General features: G+C 37.1%; 1 protein-coding gene across 10 annotated transcripts in view; it reads right to left on the reverse strand.

Moving 5' to 3' along the window:
- Positions 1–291: 291 nt before the first annotated feature.
- Positions 292–23,068, reverse strand: part of LOC100883750 (uncharacterized) — an 87,931-nt gene continuing 65,154 nt past the window's right edge. The window contains exons 1-7 of one of the 10 annotated variants that reach the window (XM_012294980.2): positions 21,533–21,914; positions 13,529–13,882; positions 10,790–10,843; positions 10,542–10,675; positions 8,970–9,363; positions 5,968–6,083; positions 292–5,596 (exon numbers count right to left, since the gene is read on the reverse strand). In XM_012294980.2, coding sequence (XP_012150370.2) covers positions 3,125–5,596; positions 5,968–6,083; positions 8,970–9,363; positions 10,542–10,675; positions 10,790–10,843; positions 13,529–13,882; positions 21,533–21,614 — 3,606 coding nt within the window. In that variant the 5' untranslated portion in view covers positions 21,615–21,914 and the 3' untranslated portion in view covers positions 292–3,124. Of the gene's footprint in view, positions 5,597–5,967; positions 6,084–8,969; positions 9,364–10,541; positions 10,844–13,391; positions 13,478–13,516; positions 13,883–21,532; positions 21,916–23,068 lie in introns of those variants that run through there. The other 9 variants (XM_012294979.2, XM_012294978.2, XM_012294974.2 and 6 more) reach the window with 9 other exon arrangements.

The raw sequence follows: 23,068 nt of genomic DNA on the forward strand, positions 1-23,068 counted from the left end.
TAAAAAAACATGTATAGGAGAAAATACATTTATCAACGAATATTTAATAAGGTAATAATAATTATTTTAATAATTAATAATAATTATAATTATTATAATTATTTTAATAATTATTATTAAAATTATTTTAATTATTATTATACAATTATTAATGAAACTTATAGCCAATTATTATTATTATAATATCAACTGTCATACAAAATATCGTAAATTTTTCATGTTATTTACATCCTGAAGTTTCATAATTCTTGATTAAACTATAACCTGGTGGCAAATTAGAAACACATGAAATTAATTGAAACATTTTATTCATATTTTTTAAGCAAAAACACAACAAAATTCAAATACACTTATTCCTTACACATTTACTTTAATTCAACTAAAATATAATTATATGATAACATGACTCGTGTAAGATGCAATGTTAATGCTTATATGCGTATGAATGTATGCACATCAGTTTTGTAAACACTTAATGAACATGTTAGTTGACGTATGAAAAAAAAGATCAATGTATTTTTGTCTTGGTATGCATGCCCTGATAAAACCATCATCTTCATGAAAACTCAATCGCTCCCACATTGTCGTCGTCGTTCTCTTTTTTTAATTTAACAAATGTCAATTATTGGCGAATCACCCGATAGCTCATTTACTTCATTCCATTTTTATCGAGAGAAGAATGCTTTGAAATGGTTACAAAAATGTCAGCCGCAGAATAAGGCACACAATTGATGCAACACGTATTTAATATGGCAATATATTTATCTTTAATGTATGTAATTGGATGTCAATGAATTTCTATTTCGTATATGGATATCATCCTTGTATATTGTATTATGTCAAATGATGCCTAGGGAATCTAAAGCTTCGGAGGAACGATTGTGCCTATATCGCTGTTGTGATAATAGTTTTATTATTATTATTATTAACATTATTATTATCATTAATATTAATATTATCATTATTATAATTGATGTTACTGATGATTGGTAGTTTTTATTATATATATACAGGTATCATTGAGGTATGTTTCGCATCTTATGATATGGGGTACATATATATATTTATATGTATGACTTTTTCATGAACCACATCTATCAATCAACTTATATGCAACCTTAGGTATTCCATCTACTTGACACAACTGAACTAAAGCGTGAACTATGTTGTAACAAGTGCAACTTCAATACGTTGTACACATTAATATGTATGAGTGAAATGTGTCCTCCTATTTCGAGTTCAAACATCTATTACAAAACAACAATGCTCCTCTTCTGCTCATTTCAATAAAACCCATAGCAACTTTTTTCTTTTTCTTTTTGTAACTTTCTTCTATGTACATCTTAGGTTAGCTCATAACAGCTACAAGTTATATAGTTCACTTTCTTACCAATCTGTTTTCATCTTCAACAAACTACTCTTCTGCATTCTAGCCAAACGTATTATCTCATCTCTAAAATGTAGCTCGGTTATTGAATCTTCAACTGTTTCTCTCCGTTTACAAATTTTAAAACGACGAGTGCACGTTATGGTTTGCAACATTTACGTTTTATTTTGCGTAAAAGCAATCGAAAGTCCCCTAAAATGAAAGGCCATCTAACGTGGTACGTGATGAACGACGCTAGTATTCTTCTTTTTTTTTCGTTTTCGTACTTTAAAATTTACGTTCTAGATAAGTTTTGTAAAAAATATGTCTTAGTCAACTTGATGTTAATTCGTGTTCAGTACTTATAAAATATTAGTGCGAGAACAACGGAAACGACAGTGTATGCTTCAAGTGTTTTTCTCTTTTGTTTGTACTCTGAGTCTCGCAGAGTTCAGACTTTATGATCCATTTATTACATTGACAAATAAATTCGTGACCCTCTTTTTCACAGAATTGTTAACCAAAATTTTTAGCGATTGTAAACAATATGTGGATTAATAATCTTTAATCTCTGATCTGTTATTTTTAAATTTTTCTGATGGAATTTGATTACAGTAATTTTGAGGCGAAAAGGTCGCGAGTTTAATTGTCAATCTAATGTTTATATAATACGTACAATAAGAAGAATTCAAAAAACTGATTTCATGAATCTTGATAAGCTCGATTCATTTTAAAAAATACACTCAGATGAAACTTTCATCTTTTACAGTTTACGACAGTGATGGGCATATCATGTGCCCGACGAATTATCCTTGCGCATGGGCCAATGTATTTTAATTATTAAATGAACACAACATTAATTTAAAATATCTTTTAACTTTCAAATTTGCAGGATTAGATATTTTCAGAATCACAGGCGCTCAAATTCATTACTTCAAAAATGTACAAATTTTCAAATTCATAATCTTTCAATATTACAAATTCTCAAATTACAAATTTCAACTTTTCAAACAGAGATATTTATTTTTAAAAATTTGCAAAATTTGTTTTCAGAAGTATAAATTCTCAAATTTGAGAATTTAGAAATTTTCAAGATCACAAATTCTCAAATTTACAAATTTAGAAATTCAAAAGTTTGGGAATATAGAAGTTTAGAATTAGGATATTTTTAATATATAAATTGTGAAAATAATTATTAATTAAAGCCTATAAAGCAGTTCTTCTGCTTTGAGGGTAAATGTGTAGCCCATCACTGTATTTGGAGAACCAAGAAAAAGAAGTTGAATGAAAGAATATGTGCACCAAGTAACATTGACGATAATGTCAAAAATATCCGCATATATGTATATATATATGCTTGAATGCATATGTAAATTTTCAACGAAGTTTCCATGAAACACGATTTGCGAGCGACCTCTTAAAGCTATTTACAAAAATGAATAGCAATACGTAGGCTTTTGCTATATTATTCGCTGCCCTTTGAGCATGCCCCTAAGTTTCAACAGCTTGCATCCATACATCGATCATCCACAGGGTTCTCTCTCGTCCATTGAATATTCTCGTGTAATGCAATAAAGAACGTGACGATAACGAATGGTTAATGTACGTCCATCAGCAGATCAATCATCAGCAAGGTAGAGTACAACGTCAGAGGCTTATGGTATTTAGGAAAAGGACGGCCTTGACATCAGTACTGTGTTTCGGAAACAGTCCCTGTGGAGAAGTACGCATAGCGAGACTCCCGATAACGGCCATAAATCATTGAATGTTACAACAGACAGCTCTGCATGGTATAGGATGTTCGCCATCTTGACCGTACAGTGTTCGCGGCTTGAAAACTTTCGAATCCATCGGCAAGATCGGAGTTTTTCCGGTGTAACAGCTTTCATATACCTCGAAAGCCTCGTCGATGGGTACGTTCTTGTTTCCGTCGACGAGATTCCCATTTTGCGTTGGAATTTCGACCATCTGCTCAGACATATTTGGCACTGTTTTCGAGGATGCTGATAATTCTACGTTCACCTTACAGCCATCAGTTTCCTCCTCCACGCTAGCGACACTCTCCCGTGCTAATCTATAATATTTCTGCACGTAGTCGATGTTGACCTGCTCCACTTCGATGCTGTCGTCCTCCGCAGCTTCGCCCTCGCACAGTACCCCCTCGCATTGCAACATCTTTTTCGGGGTTATCACAGGTTCAATCGTCTCCGTCTCCCAACATTCTAACACATCAGGCTCCTCTATGCTGTCTAAGGACATTATCCCGCTACAATTCTCTTCTTCGCCGCTGCTCAACCTCTTCCGTTCCTCCACATTTCTCGTTTCGCTCTTACACGCATCGTTACCGTTAAGCAAGGTGGGCTCATATGCGGAGGTCGTCAACAACTTGCCCTCCTCCGAGACGACGATCTCTCCTTTCTCAAAGGTCCTCACGTTCATCGTATCCTCGACGATTCCTTCGTCGTCGTTCTCGTCCGCGCGACGAGTCTTCGTGTCGATAGTGCTCGTGAGATCCCGACCGGATCTCCCTTGTCTTTTCGTTCGCCTTACGTTGACCCTCTTCGAGTCCATCCGAGAGTTTGAAGCAACCCTCATGCCCGCAACGCTATCTTTGTCAGTAAATTCGCAAACATCGCCAACGGTATCCTGCTGTCTCGGATTGTTCTTCCGTCTTACCGGGTCATCCAGGTGTCCACACGAATCCGACGATGACACCACCTCGTGGTTCAACCTGCCGTCCATGTGTCTGACCCGCCGTCGTTCCCCGGACCTTTTCTTCGCGTCCCTCTTCTTCCTTGAGCTACCGGCGTTGGTCGCCTCCGGCTGTTCCTGACTTTTCACGTTGCTGATCCTTGCGAATTCACTGCAGCTGGTGGTGCGCGACAATGATGCATTGTCCGCGACGCCACCATTAGCAGATAGTGCAGGCATGGGGTTGCCTTGCAAGTTTTTTGGCGGCTCTTCGTCAACGTCGTCCTCGTCCTCCGTTTCGCTATCTCCCGATACGTTCGACGTGATGAAAATGTCCGGCGAGTTTGCTCTGCGAAGCCATTCCGTCACCGCATCCGTAATTGGATAATCGGACAACCGGGTCTGACTTTCGAAGCCGGAGTCCTCATTCGATGCTTCTATCGGATCCTCTTTGCTCAGGTGATTGCACACCTTCTCCATGGCAAGCTCCTTCGACGCTTGATCATCCTCCAACTTGTCATTGCAACGCTCGAACATGGAGTCTGGTTTCGACAAATTCTCCAAATTCTCTAAACTCTGGTTCAGATCATTAACCACGAGCTTCGTGTCAGTCTCTGGCTCTGTACTGTCCAGATCTGGACCAGGCGTTGGCTCTCTAACGAATTTTGTACCCTTCGCGTTGTACTTTCGCTTTGGCAAGCTGGTAGTTAAGGATTTGCTGCTCGATAAGGATGCACGGTTCTCTTCATGGATTCCTCCGTTCTCCAGCGGAGCTGTCTTGGGTGTGATGGACCTAGAGCGTACCCGTTCATCATTACAAGGCGACGACGGCTTCGGTACCGTTGCCATACTCGGTGTATCTTCGTTGTTCGAATCGGAGTCTATCTTCCCATTCACCAGGGTCTGTTCCTCAACACCGTTCATCTCGTTACTCGGTCGTTCATCGTTGTCGCTCGATGCGTCGTTCGCTGCTTCGTTATCATTAGTGTTTGGCAGTTTCTCTACCTCCAAGGTCGCCTCTGGGCCAACCTTGTTCGTTGAACACGTTGCCTCTTCCTCCTCGAAGAGGTGGTTCGTCAGTCTATTCGCTTCGTTAGTCGGGTTGGTCGCATCAGGAGACGTCGATTGACTCTTCTCCAACGACGACGACGACGACGCAGCTTCATCGAAGTTCACGGCTAGCTTGTCGTCCTTCTGGTTATCGTCGCAGACGACACCGTTACATACCTCGTTATTCTCGTTGTCGGCAATATTCGCGTTGGACGACAACGTGCTAGATTGATTGGTCGAGTTCTCGTCGGAAGTCGGCGTGGACGTTGGAATAGCTGATAACGAGGTATCGGGTTCGTCAACTTGTCGCAACTTGAACTCCTGGCATTCGGGATTCAATGGCCGATTAATGCCGGCGCTGCTGGTCGTTGTCGTGGTCGTGGTCGAGGTTGAACACGCTGTCCAAGATAGACGGGAAGACGATAGACCGGTATCACATTCGGAGCTGTATTCTCCTTCCTCCTCGTCCGTATTACCCTCCGTGTTACCCTGCGTTTCAGATTTTTTAAATTATTTCAGAATTACATGAAGAACAGGTACAAAGTTAAAAATTTAAGAATCTGAAAATTTTTAATTTTGGTCTTTTGAAAATGTAGGATTGTCAATTAAAAATTTAGAAGTACAACTTTCCAAATTATTAAACTTCATTACTAAATATCAAATTACGAAATTTCTACCATCAGACTGCATGACCACCTCTATTTTCTTCTGAATTAAAAAATATTATATAAAAATTCAACGTATGAAAAATTGGGCGTCTTAGATTCTTCAGACTCAAACCCTAACCTAATTTTTTAACACTATTATATTTCCAATCAACTGAAACTTACGTAATCCACCCACACTAAATTAATAATTACCGTAGCAAATCTTCTCTGCTTCCTTCTGTTTTTTTTCTTCCTTCGTTTTGCAGAGGCCGTCGACATAGGTCCGACGTCCATGGTTCTGATCATGGGTCCACCCTGTATCGTGACACCTTGGACAACAGAAACATCGATCGTTAGTAATCTATTCAACAACGTATACTACGATTTAATACGAGCGTGTCGACGCGACAAACACGTATATTCATCGTATTCAACCGGGCTGTAAGGCCAGGTCGAAGACGGGTGCGAATACTGAACTTGGCTCTTCCTCTTTTCTTTATTTTCTTGTTCTACGAGCTCCACGCAACGGAGCTATTTTAAAACCAGTTTCTATTCGAGACAGAGCTTTGCCAAAGCCACTTTCGACGCCCGTCACGCGTTCAAATGTCGATGATGGCACACAAGAGCGATATCCTCGTGAAACGTTTCATGAGTCAATGGACCACCAGGTGAACACACCGACCTGTTTCCTGTGCAACGTGCCGTCGATCGATGAACAATTAAAATGGTGAACAATGATTTTTCGTTCGAGAATTAGACAACGTATGCAGAGAAAGTCACACACATACACAGAGCGTGGGGTAGAGTGTTGTTGACTTCAGGTACGATCGCCGGATCAACCCGGGAACACGCAGTGGTACGAGTCAACTATTTTCGTGGCGGGTGACGCAAAGCGAAGCAATGCTGTCCAAGCTCAGCACAACGGAGGCTTTCCCCAGTCTATTTTTATTTGTTGTATGGCTTTCGGTGGCGAAACGTCCCTTGGCCAATGATTGATGTCCTCATGGACATTTTCTAACGTTGAAACGCGTTTACTGAACACTGTTATACATTGTAGGCACATTTTGACTCTAACAACATTTAAGATAGTTAAATTACAAACACACTATTATAAAATCTTTGTTTTTATCTGGATGTAAATAGTATATACTATTAAAATAATAACATATAACAATAACATTAATGAATATTTATGAAATTTTAGAATGACTCAGTGCACTTAAGTCGCAAAAAATTTGCATTTAAAATTAAATACATTTAACATAGCATAGTAAAAGTATTTGTTAAAGATACATTTTTTATTATAATTTGAAAACGTTATTTTGAACTTTTATACTGTAGTTATTCACAGTTTTTATAATTAACTAGTTTTGATATATTGCTGCTGATAAGTAAACAAAAATTTATTTTCTTTGCTGATACTTATAACTTTATTTCTACTCTTTAATTATAGAAGCATATTATATGACCAGTTTCAGAAATAATGAAGATGATTCATGGTACAACTTGAGAAGTATAGCATTGCCATTAGAAGCGCATTCTTCATTAATAGATTGTACCTAATAATTAATATGAGAAGTACTTATTTTCAGTGTACTTATTTTACCTATTTTGTATCACACAATATTAAAAATTATGTTGCTTACAATTAAAATCTTTTACTGACATTAAGTTGTTTGTCATATTTACTAATATTCCAATTTCTGACTTTGACAGTGTCAATATAACTATCTTAAATTTGTCTATCACATGCCATTTCTTAATTTTGTTAAATAATATAACATTGGATCATGCATATTCCTTGTATATTATACATGAGCCCTTGATCTATAACATTATATGACAGAGTTTAATTTTTATTCATTTTAAAGAATATGAAACAGAAATTGTGCCTCATTAAATGATTATTGTATTCAGTTGTTGCATGTTGAATATTTGTGGTCTGGTAAGAAGAAAAGTATGAAACAATTTGATTTATGTATTGTACACTCTATGAGATCATTTTGTGATAACTAATCAGTTCAGATGAAGGATATATGTATTTTCAGCAAATCAAACTTCAAGTGAATATATCACAAATATTACTGCATGGTATTGTTTCATCAAATTGTTTCACAATCTAGTAACCTAATATAGTCTATATAGGTATCTACCAATTTAATATAATCCAGAACATAATAATCCGTGATGATCCACAAAAGTAGAGCGCTAAAATGCCCTACTTATAGTACTATCAAATTAAAAAGACAGTATCAACAATAACCTCCCGGTTTTTCTGCGATCGTATCTAAAGAGAAGCAACTCTCTTTGCGAATTATTACCTTTTACCTTGAATGTGGTAGAGGCACGGCGGTAATAAAACAGCAATGATGCCGATGGACGGGACAGCAGTCATGAATCTGGCTATATCCCTTTCTCCTGGCCGCGCATCCAACCGACACTGTTCTCGTTTTAACATTAGAAACAGGTACAATCAAACGTACTAACGTTTTAACTATCGCAGTGCGGGGAAGGAGTATTCGAATGCAGCATACAATGCATCGTTTGTTGTTTTTATGCTTGAAAAATACTCCAAAAAACAGTTCAACTTTCGGTACAATATAATCGTAAGAATTCATGCGCTGGTACTGCGCATCCTTTACTGCGCATACAGATGCGCGGACATTTCAAATTTTCAAATTTAGGAATCTGGTACTTCAGCGATTTGAAAACGCAGAAATTTCAAATTTGAAAATTTGCAGCATTGTCATATTTAAAAATTTAGAAACTTCGTAATTTGATTAGTCTGGAATTTAAGAATTTGGACATTTAAAATGTTACATGCAACACCACCAAAATTCCTCCTCAAACCCTCATGAAAATTCCCATAACATCCACCACCAAACCTTCCAAGCCTCTAAGAAACAAAAATGTTCTATCAGGTAATACGTCACAAGAACCATGTATAGAAGTATTACATATAAACAAAAGCGCAACGGTATCGATGCATCGTTCCCTCCCCGAAGTGCGTAGATTCTCTTAGCCACAAGAAAACAACCTTCGCTTGTGATCGTCCGTTGTTCCGTCCATCTGTCCGTGAACAGAACGCAAGCTACGAGAGATAGGCCTCTAGAATCATGCGAGATAGCAAGGGAGCAAAGATATATAACTTTCGAGAATCCACTGGCATCGGACAGAGATTAAAGGTCGAGCCACCTTTAATCTAATCAACTAACCATTCACGTTGATCAAAGGAGGGCCGAACATGTAGTGGCCGGGATACATGTACGGTTGAGGAAGCGTCATATGAGAAACGTAGACCGGTTGTTGCATCAACAACGGCTCCATATATGGGCCATCGTTCAATCCATTCTCCAGTTGTTGTTCTTCCACGTGTTGCTCGTTCGCGTGAGTTTCCTCCAACTGCTCCTCATTTTGCTCGTCAACCGGTTGTTCATCCTCCAATGCGTTTGCATCCGTTGTCTGCTCTTCAGTCTCACCAACGACGCTGCCATTGCAACTGACACTTCCGGTACAGCTCTCGTTATAAACTCCGTTGGAGGTCTCCACTGGTAGCATCGTGCTCTCTTGCTCTTCTGACACCACCGCTGTCTCCGCGCATTGGTTGGCCTACAATCAACATGCCCACGTTTATTTTCAGACAATTATGATGTCACGCTACTTTGATAGATTGGAAAACTATATTGTGACAGTTTTGTGATCTATAGGTATTTAGGACGCTCTTAATTTTGAGCTATTTGGTTCTGACAACTTTAATGGGTATTTGGAACTTCAAATACAGTTCGACTGACGCTTTGGCGTTTAGAGCACTTATTAGAGGTGTGACTGCTGACAATCTTGTTGATAAATTTTGACAGTATGAGTTAACGATACTTTAATGCACCTACAATATTGTTAAGATATTGTTGAAGTAAATAGCAGTAGTGATTTAAGTATGTAGGATCAAATGTGCAGATTTCATTTTTAGGACTTCAAATTTATAGATAATGTTCTAAAATGATTAATAATAATTAATTCATGAAATCAGCAACGCTGAACCAAATGTAAGTCAACCAAATTTTAAATAATTAAAGCTTGAATACAAAATTTTTGACAAACAGTTAAAACACCTATCTTGAAACTGATATTGGTCCTACTGTAAGTTAGCAAAATTTTGAATAAATAAAGTTGATTATAAAATGTTTGACAAAGAGATAAAACACCTATATTGCAAATGAGCAAAACTGAACCTAATGTAACCCAACCAAATTATGAATAAGTAAAGTTTAAACATAAAATTTCTCATAAAGAGTTGAAACACCTATCTTGAAACTGAAGAATATTGGTCCTACTGTAAGTTAGAAAAATTTTGAATAAATATTGATTATAAAATCTTTGACAAACAGATAAAACACCTATATTGCAAATGAGCAAAACTGAACCTAATGTAACCCAACCAAATTATGAATAAGTAAAGTTTAAACATAAAATTTCTCATAAAGAGTTGAAACACCTATCTTGAAACTGAAGAATATTGGTCCTACTGTAAGTTAGCAAAATTTTGAATAAATATTGATTATAAAATCTTTGAAAAACAGATAAAACGCCTACACTGAGAATGAGCAAAATTGAACATAATGTAACCTATTCAAATTATGAATAAGTAAAGTTTAAACATAAAATTTCTCATAAAGAATTGAAACACCTATCTTGGAGCTGATACTTCACATTTTGAAGAAATACAATGTGAACACAAAACTTGCCACAAAAGTTTGAAAACACCTAAAGGTGATTTGAAGCATTGATACCTCATAATCCATCATATAGTAAGGTTGCCCGTTCAGTTTAGGCACAAAAATAGGATTGATCCACTCGATCGGCCTCAGTGGCACTGGTGCACAGGGAACAGCCGTGAGGACACTGGGTGCAACCTGTGCAGGAACTGGCGCAGGACCAACCAACATTACAGGGTACTCGTAATAGTAACCACTAGCGTGGTCATAAAATGTTCCATAGCCTAACTGCGCCTCAGGTTTCATCATCGGCGGGTATTTACCGGTGCTGTAGTCTCTGTCCAACAGCTGTTGATCCTCCGTCGTTTCGCTGCCATCTGAAACGACAAATTGGGTTAAGTTATGCCAAGAACACAAGTATACACAGCTCGAGTACAACGACATTTACAATGCATCGAAGCCAAGTAAGTTTAGATTTAGGAGTGTCGGTGATTAGATGTGACAGTGGAACCGCTACTTTTGCCGAGTAACTACGTGGACCAATTAGATAATCGAATACCTTGCCAGATGTTACTTTGTAACAGTTATGGATAATTGTTGAATTTTTTCGTTTGGAAATTTTGGAATTTTTTAATTCACAAATTCTGATATTCTTAAGTTTTATACTTTGAAGTGAACAATTTTTAAATACTCAAACTTTCATATTTTCAAGTTACTAAGTTTTGACACTCTCACATTACAAAATTTGGATATTTTCAAGTTTTCAAATTTTTAGATTTTTTAGTTATCAAATTTCAATATTTTAAAGAACACAAATTGCTAAACCTGAAAAACTGAAGTTTTCCTCGTATCTTTTGTCAATTTTCTAATTTCTGAAGGTTTAACATTTTCAAATTTTCCACTGTCCTAAATTTCCAGATTTCCTACTTTTCAAAAACATAAAATTCCAAATTTTCATATTTTTAAATTATCTAAGTGTTTAAATTTTTCAATTAAAAAATTTTAAGTTTCAAGTGTTTTTAATTTTAAAACATAAGTTATAAAATTCATGAATTTAAATAATCCAAGTTTTAGAATGTTTTAAATTCACAATTTTTTAATTTCTTAAATTTTTTAAATTTCTCAAATTTGAAAATACCCATTTCTCCGAAATACCTAAATTTACTAATTTACGAACTTCAAAATTAAAAAATTCTCAGAATTTGAAGTTCCTAAATGTAAAAGCTTCCAAATTTCCAAATACTCTATTTTTCCCTATAATTCCTTAAAGCTTTTCCCTTATAATATTCCCTATTTTTAAGAAATTTAAGCTCCAAATTTTGTAACTTTCAAAGTGCTTTCAAATGTAAAAATTCTTCAATTCGTAATTTCTAAAATCCAAAGAGTCTAAACTTTCAAATTTTCTAAGTTCAGAACTTCTGAATAAAAAAATTCCCAAATTCATATATTTCAATTTCTCAAACTTAAATAGTTTCCCAAATCTCGAAACTTCCAACTTTTCGAATTTCCAAAATTCTCAAATTTCCATCTTCTAAAACTTCAACAGATGCAAATTCCAAAATTCGCAAATCTTCTAATATCTAAAGTAATTCTTGCATCCTAAGATGAATACATATACTGTAGGCATCCCAAAAGCTGGCGCATAGAAGACAGAGAAAAAACTCACTCAGTCCGCCTATCTCCACCGCTTGCAATATGACATTTCAGCAAACAAGAATAATAACAGTGACAAGTACATAATGCAATTCACACTATTTTACTCACTCTCGATATTTATATACATTTGTCGACTGTTTTTGACCTAACTGTGCGCAACAGCTCGAGTCAATATATGAATTTAGGTCTCTATTTATCTACTCTGACCAATTGGGGCTGTGACTCTTCCCAAACGTGGGTCAGCCTCCTACGCCCCAACTTCTGGATTGTCTACAGTACAATCACATACAGTAAACAAACCAGAATTAGCCCGTAAGTTGACCCAAAGCAAAAGAAGCCACTTGCACCGTCTTCACCACTATGACGTTCAAGATAACCACTAGTAATGTTACGAATTCTTATCCGATTGTCCTTGTTCTTTGATTCAATTCTTGTTTTTGACTGATCGAGTTTGTATCATCGAAAGTACGTGAGAGTCTAGGTGTCTATTCTGACCGATGAGGGTTTTCATAGTACAGCCTCACTACTGGGCCAACCTCCTATGCGCTAACTCCTGGGTTGTCTACAGTACATCCACATACGGTAGACAACGCAGAATTAGCCCGTAGGTTAACTCAAAGTAAATGTGGCGGTTTTACTCTCAAGCTCATCGCCACTAGACGGCACATAGAATCGAGACCTAGACTTTCTCGCTAGTACTCCAAGAGCCTTCTTATTCATATATATAGTTGCTGTCCATCTCTTCCTTACATCCCCGCGTCTAAGGCAAGGGCCTGCTAGAACGCCTTACTGATGAGTCCACTAGCAGGCCCCCGGACGAAATGTTCTCCCTTTCCTTTACTTTTCCTAGACTCCCTACCATAGCTAGCCGAACAGCCAAAGTAAAAGAAGCCACTTGCACCGCCTACCCCCTAGAACAAGTCCCACTATGAAGTTCAAGATAACCATTAGTAATGTTACGAATTCTTATTCGACTGTCCTTGTTCTTTGGTTCAATTCTTGTTTTTGACCGATCGAGTTTGTACCATCGAAAATACGTGCGAGTCTACGTGTCCATTTTTCTATTCCTACCGATAAGGGCTGTGGACTTCCATAGTACAGCCAGCCTCCTATGGACTTCCATAGTACTAGGCCAACCTCCTATGCGCCAACTCCTGGGTTGTCTACAGTACAGCAACGTTTACTTTAACGTTACCAAATACAGTTCCCATCAAAGTTACATCTAAAGTCTGCTGTCAACGACGCAAACAGAGCGACTATCGCACATACATTGTTGAGAGGAACTCCAAGCTGCCAGGGTACGAGATGCCATCAATCGGGGCACACACGGACGGACGAAGGCACGTGGACGATAAATAGTGAGAAATTCGATGAAATTTTCATCACGTTTCTACCTATACCTCTACCTGCGGTGGAATGAGACGCGGATTGGCTCTCGGTGGTCGACGAAGTAGCGCTGGTGTTTGCGTTACCAGCCCATGGTTTCTTCTTCGACAGGTAGCCCTTCTTGAATAGCATATCCTGTCGAGGAGTCGTGATCCTCGTATATTCGTCCTCGTTGAAGATGATCTTCGGTTGCAACGGTGATCCGGACGAGTCGTCCTTGTGCGATCGTGTTCCGGTATCGTCGAGCCCGCTTCTATGACCCTTGTAACCACCCTGTCCATTTCGACTGAAACTGTGTGTCCCGCTGTCATTTTCTTGACCCTTCACGAACCCGTTTCGCAATCCTTCTTCTTCATCCTCCTCGCCGGGTGGAGCTGCAAACACAATTACGTCCATGTGAGATGCTTCTGCGTTTTGAGAGGATGATCGGTTATTTTTATAAATGAACGGAGGCATCTGTGTGGGGCACGGGGAAATTCTAGAGAGATGCTTCTGGGTTTTAACGTATTACGTCTGCTATTTTAATAACACGCGAGACAGGAGGAAATTCTGAAGATTTGCTTTTGTAATTTAATACTGATCGATCATTTTCTGAACTAAAGAGATGTATATCTATGTGAGACACGAGGAAATTCTGAGGATTTGTTTCTATGATTTAACGCATTGATTGGCCATTTTTATAATTGAACAGAGGTACATCCATGTAAGACAGGAGGGAATTCTGAAGATTTGCGTTTGTAATTCAATATACTGATCAATCATTTTCGGAATTGAATAAATGTATGTCTATGTGATACACGAGGAAATTCTGAAGATTTATAACACAGTGTTGATCAGACATTTTTATAACTGAACAGAGGTACATCTCTGTGAGATACAAGGAAATTCCCAGGAACTGATTTTGGACTTTAGCACATTGTTCATCAACTATTTTTATGACAGCCATTATGACTTCAGAAAATTCTGAAGAGTTGTTTCTGTGATATAAGACATTGCTGATCGGTCATTCTTATAATTGAACAGAGTACATCCATGTGAGACTCTGAAGACCTGTTTTTAGGTTTAAACACATTTTTGACAAGCAATTAAGACAACTGACCAAATCTAGATAAATGTCGGTTTATTGCCAATTATTTTATTTTTATGAAGTTTAATTTTTTGCACACGAAATTCAAGTTCATTGTTTAGTTTATTATTAGGTATTTTTGAGTTAAATCTATGGTGTTATATGATGTATAAACATAGTGGAAAAGACGTTAGTAATAGAGAAATAATAAACAAATTAGTACTAGAGAATTAATAATAATTTCAAAAGAGTTAAAATTGTAAACTGGGTTGTAGAGTTGTTATTTATCAACAGTAAAAATTGAGTGCGAGGGTCATTAAACATTTGACAAAATAAAGAGTATAATTAAACATGACCAGGAAGTAAAACGTTAACGTAGAAGTGGAAATATTTAGCGTGTAAATAAGAAAGCAATCCTTTGTCCCGAGGCATTTTCAAATCCAGAAAAGATGAAGAATAGAAAGATAACCATCTATCTAAATGATTAGTACATTCATATTTTTATTGCTCCCGGACGTTTTCAATTTGTTGTACAAACTCAATTTAATTTATCAACACGTAAAATAAAATGGATTCAACGAATGGAAGACCACTGTTTGATTACAATACCAACACGAATCAACTTACACAGGAATTTTGTCATCCGAGTGCACCGCTATCTATAAATTAAACCCTTCGAATCACTATCGTAAGTCACGAACTATGTGTGATGATAAGGTTCACACGGTGTCGAAAAAAATCTCCTCCGACATTCCTCGATTAGAATGAAGATTAGGTGATAGAAAAAATTTTTTTTCATTCTGTTTCTAAAAAGATAATTGTGTAAAGAAATTTTAACAAAGCTTGAGCGTACAAAATTTAAATTTAGGAGGCCCCTTAAAGCAATTTAAAAGTTTACAAAATAAAATTAAAAATACAATTTTGTAACAATTTTTTGATTTATTTAATACTATTTATTTATCAATAACTCTTTATATTAACCAGTTGTAGGTATTTTGTCGAATTTATAATTTAAAAGTATTTTCATGTACTTAATTTAAGTTCTACAGTTTTTTCAGCAAAACAACTTTTATTATATTATGGATATTCGTTTTAGTATTGCACTACTTGTAATAAATATTGCAGTTGTTACTTTTTAGTTAAAACATTTATTAAAATCTTCTATCAATACTACTCTGCCCTATCAACAACTTGCAAACTTTTCAATATTTCTTGACAATTCTTCCAACTTTCGTTTAAAATCCATAAATCAGAAAGCAAATCGAGGAAATCATGTAGGATTTCCAATTGTTCAAATAAAATTAATGACCTTTTTCTCACAAAGTCATTAAGATCTTTCGTAGACAATGAATGAAAATTTCGCAGCAAGTAATATCAAAACTTTGAAGAATCGTCGAATAAGTTCATAATTTTCAAACACTTTAATTAATTCACTTTACTATTTATCGATTTCTCAACTATATAAATATGGTTAAATCAGCTGATTGACATTACTGTGAGACTTAATACCAACATCTAATTTTGTGCAATTTTATCGTAACATTTGAAATCGCTTAAATTACAGTTAAAAGTCGATACGATAAAAAATCAATATACCGACGGAAAATTGCTTTGAACCCTCTTAAATTTAAATTTTGCAGCTCAAACCTTAAAAAGATTTTTTTATGCTATATATCAAATTTTTAGAAGGTGAGAGTGAAAAAGAAATTTTTGAGATACCCGAATGGCGATACTGATTCAATTGCATAAACTTGTTCATTAGTCATATAACGTGATGTTTACATTGGTCACGTGTTGAACGACGAGGAAGCATGCGGTCATTGGAAGTACATTATTTATGTCCATTATTACATGATCAATGACGCTGATCAGATAAATTCATCGAGAGAGTTGATATGTTCATTTGATAACACCATGATTATGAATGTGTACATACTCGAACAGCTGTTACGTGCTGTTAACCCTTTGACGACTCGAAAGTAACGATGAAAATTCAATTTATTATCGAATAACATAACTGTTTCATAAGTGACACTCACATTTTTCCGGGACATGTACACAAGATATTTTATAAAAAGAATCAAACAAAACTACAATAATTAAATAACTAAATTGCTAACTATTATTTTACTAAGATGGTAAGGGTTAAATTTGTACTATACAAAAATTAACATAATATTCTTTTTCTTCAATATTATCACAGATAAATATCCGTCTTCCAAAAAAATTTTAATTATTATTTAAAATAAAGATGAAGTGTTAACAAACATGTAAAGACATAAATAATACGATAATTATATTATGTATATAAAGTACACAGTTAATACTACTAAGATATGTGTTAAGTAAGTGTTAACATGAACTTTCAAGAAAGTAAATATTGTAAGTAGTTTCCGGAAAGTTGGCATGCAAAACGGTAGGGTCAACATTCTTTACAACTTTCAATTTGCTTGACGTGCATAGCACATATAATAGGAAAAGTTTCATTGCACGCTTTAAAGAAATTTGAAATTTTTATAGATATAATAAATGAAGTTACAAGTAAATGTGAGGTACACTATCTTTGTAACATTGGGCCAATGATTAATATCAATCAATCAATCAATCGTTATAAGAGATGAAGTTACAGAAACAGCGCGGTAACTGCAATGGATGAAAAATTAAGGATTAAGTAGTAGCTATACTTGGTTAATGCTGTGCGTAGTAAATGCAGCGGATGATCATTACGATGCGAGGTAAATACAGCGCGTAGTGAATGCAGTGGATGATGATTATGACGTGTTGCAATTGCAGCGCGTAGGAAATGCAATGCACAGGAATACAATGCGTGGTAAATGCAACGTGTAATTGCGGCGCGTGGTAAATGCAACGTATTTTAAATGCAATGCACAGAAATACAACGCGTGGTAATTGTAACTCGTGGTAAATGCAACGTGTATTTACGGCGCGTGGTAAATGCAACGTGTGGTAAATGCAATGCACAGGAATACAACGCGTGGTAATTGTAACTCGTAGTAAATACAACGTGTAATTGCGGCGCGTGGTAAATGCAACGAGGGGTAAATGCAATGTACAGCAATACAACACGTGGTAAATGCAACGGGTGGTAATTGCAGCGTGTAGTAAATGCAATGCACAGGAATACAACGCGTGGTAATTGTAATACGTAATAAATGCAGCGCGAGGAAATTGTAATACGTACTGAATGCAGCACGTGGTAATTGTAATATGTAGTAAATGCAGCGCGAGGTAATTGTAATACGTAGTAAATGCAACGCGTGGTAATTGTAATGCGTAGTAAATGCAGCGCGTGGTAATTGCTGCGCGTGGTAAATGCAACGTGTGGTAATTGCTGCGCGTGGTAAATGTAATTTACAGGAATAAAACACGTGGTAAATGCAACGAGTGGTAATTGCAGCGTGTAATAAATGCAATGCACAGGAATACAACGCGTGGTAATTGTAACATGTGGTAAATGCAACGTGTGGTAATTGCAACTCGAAGTAGATACAATGCACAGGAATTACAACACGTGGTAACTGTAACACGTGCAGTGTCTAGTAAATGCCACGCATAGTAATTGCAGCACTTAGTAATAACAACGTGCGAAAGTTACAAGACATAGCAATTACAATGTGACGAAATTGCGCGTTGCAAATGTAGCACATAATAAACATAACGTGGTAATTGCAGCACGTAGTAAATACGATCCTTAGTAAACGAATCTGAGAGTAATTGAAGTGCGTGATAAATACAAGTGGTAACTGAACAATATAGTATAAATATACTGCGTGGTAAATGAAAACGTACTAATTCCAACAAGTAGCAATAACGACGCGTGATTACTGTAATATGTAGCACGTATAATGTGTGGTAATTTCAGTATGTGGTAAACATTGCAATTATAACGCGTGGTAAAATACAACGTGCGGTAAATATAACGCGTAGTAAATACAGCGCGTTGTAATTGTAGCTCGTGGTGAATGCAACGTGCGGTAATTGCAGCGTGTAAAATACCATGCCTGGTAATTGCAGCGTATAGTAAAAACAACACGTAGTAAACACAACGCGTAGTAATTGCAACGCGTGGTGATTGTAGCTTGCAGTAAATGCAACGTGCAATAATTGCAGCGCGTGGTATTTGTAGTTCGTGGTAATTACAACGTGCGGTATTTGCAACGTGTAACAAATACCACACGTGGTAATTGTAATACATAGCAAAAACCACACATAGTAAAGCCAATGCGTGGTAAATGCAATACGTTACAATTTCAGTGCGTAATAAATGCAACGCGTAGTAAATGCAGCGTGCGGTAAATGCAACATTTGGTAATTGCTGCGTATAATAAATACCACGCGTGGTAGTTGTAGCATACTGTAAATACAACACATAGAAAACTTAACACGTGATAATTACAGAGCGTGGTAGTTGCAGCGCGTGGTAATTACAGCACGTGGTAAGTGCAGCGCGTGGTAGTTGCAGTGCGTGGTAAGTGCAGCGCGTGGTAGTGTCAGCGCGTGGTAATTGCAGCGCGTGGTAGTTGCAACGCGTGGTAATTACAGCACGTGGTAATTGCAGCGCGTGGTAATTACAGCACGTGGTACTTGCAGCGCGTGGTAGTTGCAAAGCGTGGTAACTGCAGCGCGTGGTAATTACAGCACGTGGTAATTGCAGCGCGTGGTAGTTGCATGGCGTGGTAGTTGCATGGCGTGGTAACTGTAGCGCGTGGTAATTGCAGCGCGTGGTAGTCGCAGCACGTGGTAATTACAGCGCGTGGTAGTTGCAGTGCGTGGTAATTACAGCACGTGGTAATTGCAGCGCGTGGTAGTTGCAGCGCGTGGTAATTGCAGCGCGTGGTAATTACAGCACGTGGTAATTGCAGCACGTGGTAATTGCAGCGCGTAGTAGTTGCAGCGCGTAGTAGTTGCAGCGCGTGGTAATTACAGCACGTGGTAATTGCAGCGCGTGGTAATTACAGCACGTGGTAGTTGCAGCGCGTGGTAACTGCAGCGCGTGGTAATTACATCACGTAGTAATTGCAGCGCGTGGTAGTTGCAAGGCGTGGTAACTGTAGCGCGTGGTAATTGCAGTATGTGTAAGTGCAAAGCTTGGTAAATTGCAGTGTGTGGTACATCAAAGCGTGGTAAATGATGCGTGTGATAAACGTAGTGTATGATACATGGTGCGTGTGTTAAATGAAGCGTGTGATACCTGAGGCGTGTGGCAAATACATCACGTGGTTTTTAAAACACTTGGTCATCACAATGCATGATATTCACAACACCTAGTAATAAAATGCATAATAATTGCAGCGTATGTCACTTTCAACAATCAGTAATCCAACTAAATCTACAAATGCACAACGCTGCATAACAATATACGAGTCTACAATATTCCACATTCGAATATTCAAGTATACCATAAAATAAATTCAAACAGCATCATTTTACTAATATCATATCACTATTTGATAACCGTAAAAAACCTTCAAAAAATAAGGTTCTCGCATGATAAGCAGATGTTCGTCAAAGGGTTAAATAAGCTATCTACTCGTTACCGGTTCTATTCCCCTAAAGAAACATACTAGTGCACTAAAGCCGCTACTATTTCCTAATGTGCGTAAATCCAGTTGAAACCGCATCAATTTAGATCACACTGCGGCTGATTAACGTGCAGATTTTTAAAACATAATCCTCTCCTATATTTAAATGCATTAGAATACGGCCTATCTCTACGATGTTCATTCTCTATACTCTATTGAAAAAAACGTGACTGGTCATAGCTGTAAGCGTGTGCGCTATTGACTCATTCTATTATATTCTATCGGATCACTTCATCAATCTCCCTACCTTTTTTAATATTGCCAATTTTAGCAATTTTGTTTAATCACCGACAGACACGGTTATAATTTTTTATAATTTCATTAGGTTTTTACAATGTTATCGGTTCTTTTATATCATCAATTTCTTCGATCAACTTTTAATTTTATCGCTAATAAAAGCCACTGTTATGAACGAATTTTTTTTATAGTATTGTTCATTCTTTTAATATCTTCTTTTTTTTTTAATGACAGTTTTCCAATAGTGTCATCAATTTTTTGGTACCATAAATTTTTTAATTATAGAATACATATCACCATTTTATTAGTTCTAGCTTGATTCTTATAAAAGTAAATTGACAAAATAAAAAATCATACACCTCGGTGTAAATGTTCCAGTCAATCCATAATTACGCTACTCAGAAATTAATGAAACGATCCAAGCACCACTAACTTCTATAAGCTGCTATACAGTTCTACAGAACCAAACAAAAAATCTATTTGATCATTAACTATGAAACTTGACAAATGTTAAAACTCAAACTTTCATAAAAGTATCATTGGGCGCCAAATATTGTCACGTTAGGTCAGTTTGAAAGATTTTTGCCATACCTGTAATTTATTGATTTTAACGGTTAATCCATTTGATAGAATTTGAAAATTCGTGCTATTTATGAACATGGATACTGCAGTGAAAAGACAGGGTCAATTCTATGTCTGATGAATCCGCAAAACCGCAATGTGCAAATGATTTGAAAACAACACACAATCCTGACGTGAAGTGACGCTAGACAACGGTCGACGTCGTAACGTACGAATATGGCAAAACTACAGGGGTCGAATTTGGAAACTTTTCATTGTCCATCATATTCAGACTCGGCACCCACTGACAACCATAGTACCCTTTTGTACAATTTTTTAACGAGAAAATTCTTTGATTCCCTGTCCAGGACTTCACTACTCTGGACATCTATGGCATGGGCAAACTACCGCTGTACTTCCATAAAAAACAAATGGTTTTTCTCAAAAAGATATACATTCTATTTTGTCAAGTTTCATACTTAATGATCCAACGTTTGTCTAAAGTAAGAACCGGAAGCTAAGAACCATGACCAGTCTGTTCTACAAGCTTTCCGTACCGTCTTGGTACCTCGCTAATAGTAGAACGTGATTGGACGATCCGATCACGTGGGTAACCCTTCGCTGTCGGCGCCACTGCATCTCTCCCTGACCAGGCTCCTCGCAAACTCACTCCTCGTAGTCCACGATCGTTCGGAAATTTGTTGATCGATTTAATTCGTCGTTCACCCTGTTACACAACGCAACTGTGCACACTCTTCCGTTTCCAAGCTTGCTCTCCGGCGATCGGGGATCTCCCCGATTGTTTACGACAATGCGCACACCTCGCGTAACAACCAGGTGTCCAGCGGTGTTATCGGTTTCAGGTTTGAAACTTAACGCGGCTGATAAACGCGCCAAATAAAAGGAGGATGAGGCTAGCTGAGTAATCTGGTGCACGCGATGCCTCGAGAACGACTGCGGTTGACACGAGGAACGGGGTGCAGAGGGGTACGGCGAGGAGAAGAGAACGCTTTACTGGCGGACGTAGCCCATTGGCCGGCGTACGTGGACTAGAATAGCTTCGGAATTAGAATAGAAAACGGCCGAGGACCACCGACCGACGTTGGCCATCGATGTTACGAACCATGTCGCCGAAAATCTGCGGCTTTTGGTTCATTCAATCAGAGACATGATTAATGAGCTAGCTTGCGCAGCTTTTGAGGTGAATACACCGTTTTGGGGGACATACTGTCGTTCATTATTTTGACGGATATCTATCAATGACACGTACCAAATCTTTGAAGAAGATTCTTATCTTGTAGCCCAATTAAGGTTTCGTAATTAGTGATTATGGACAAAATACTAAATATTAGTTGGAACAGAACCTGATTAATGAGCTAACTTGCGCAGCTTTAAGATGAACACCATTTTGAAGGACATACTGGGTTCGTTCAATATTTTGAAGAATATCAACGAAGGTCATGAACCATATAAACATATACAAACATAAATCAGAAGATCTTTGAACGAGATCTTATAGACAATTTAGATTGCATAACATTATTAGTGATTATGGACAAAATACGATTTTATTTTGATTCAGCTGGAAGAAAACCTGACTAAGGACCTAACTTTCGCAGCTTTAAGGTGAATACACCATTTTGAGGAACATACCAGATATCATTATTTTGAAGAATGTCTACCAATGACATGAACCTATCTACCTATGCATAAGATTCTTATCGTGTAGCTAATTAAAGTTTCGCAACGTGAAACGTGGATAAATACGATTTAATTGGAACAGGAAACGATAATAAGCATTTGTGAGTTCACAGGTTCGGGAAGATAGATGTTTCAAAATAGATACTTGTGTGTACGATTAAGCATGTCGAATGTGGAAGTTTGTAATATATTGTGTAACGTGATTAGCGATCAAGGACAAAATACGATTTGATTTTAATTTGGTAGGAACGGGAAAAGATAATACACATTTGCAAGTTCATAGGTTTGGGAGAAGACATGGATATGAAGATACTTAAAGTGTTTTGATATATGATCAAAATTTGTATATGTGATCGTGTCATATGTGGAGATATAATTCGTTGAGATGATTT

Source organism: Megachile rotundata, chromosome 15 (genome assembly GCF_050947335.1).
Source record: "Megachile rotundata isolate GNS110a chromosome 15, iyMegRotu1, whole genome shotgun sequence".
In the NCBI taxonomy this organism is placed as follows: domain Eukaryota; kingdom Metazoa; phylum Arthropoda; class Insecta; order Hymenoptera; family Megachilidae; genus Megachile; species Megachile rotundata.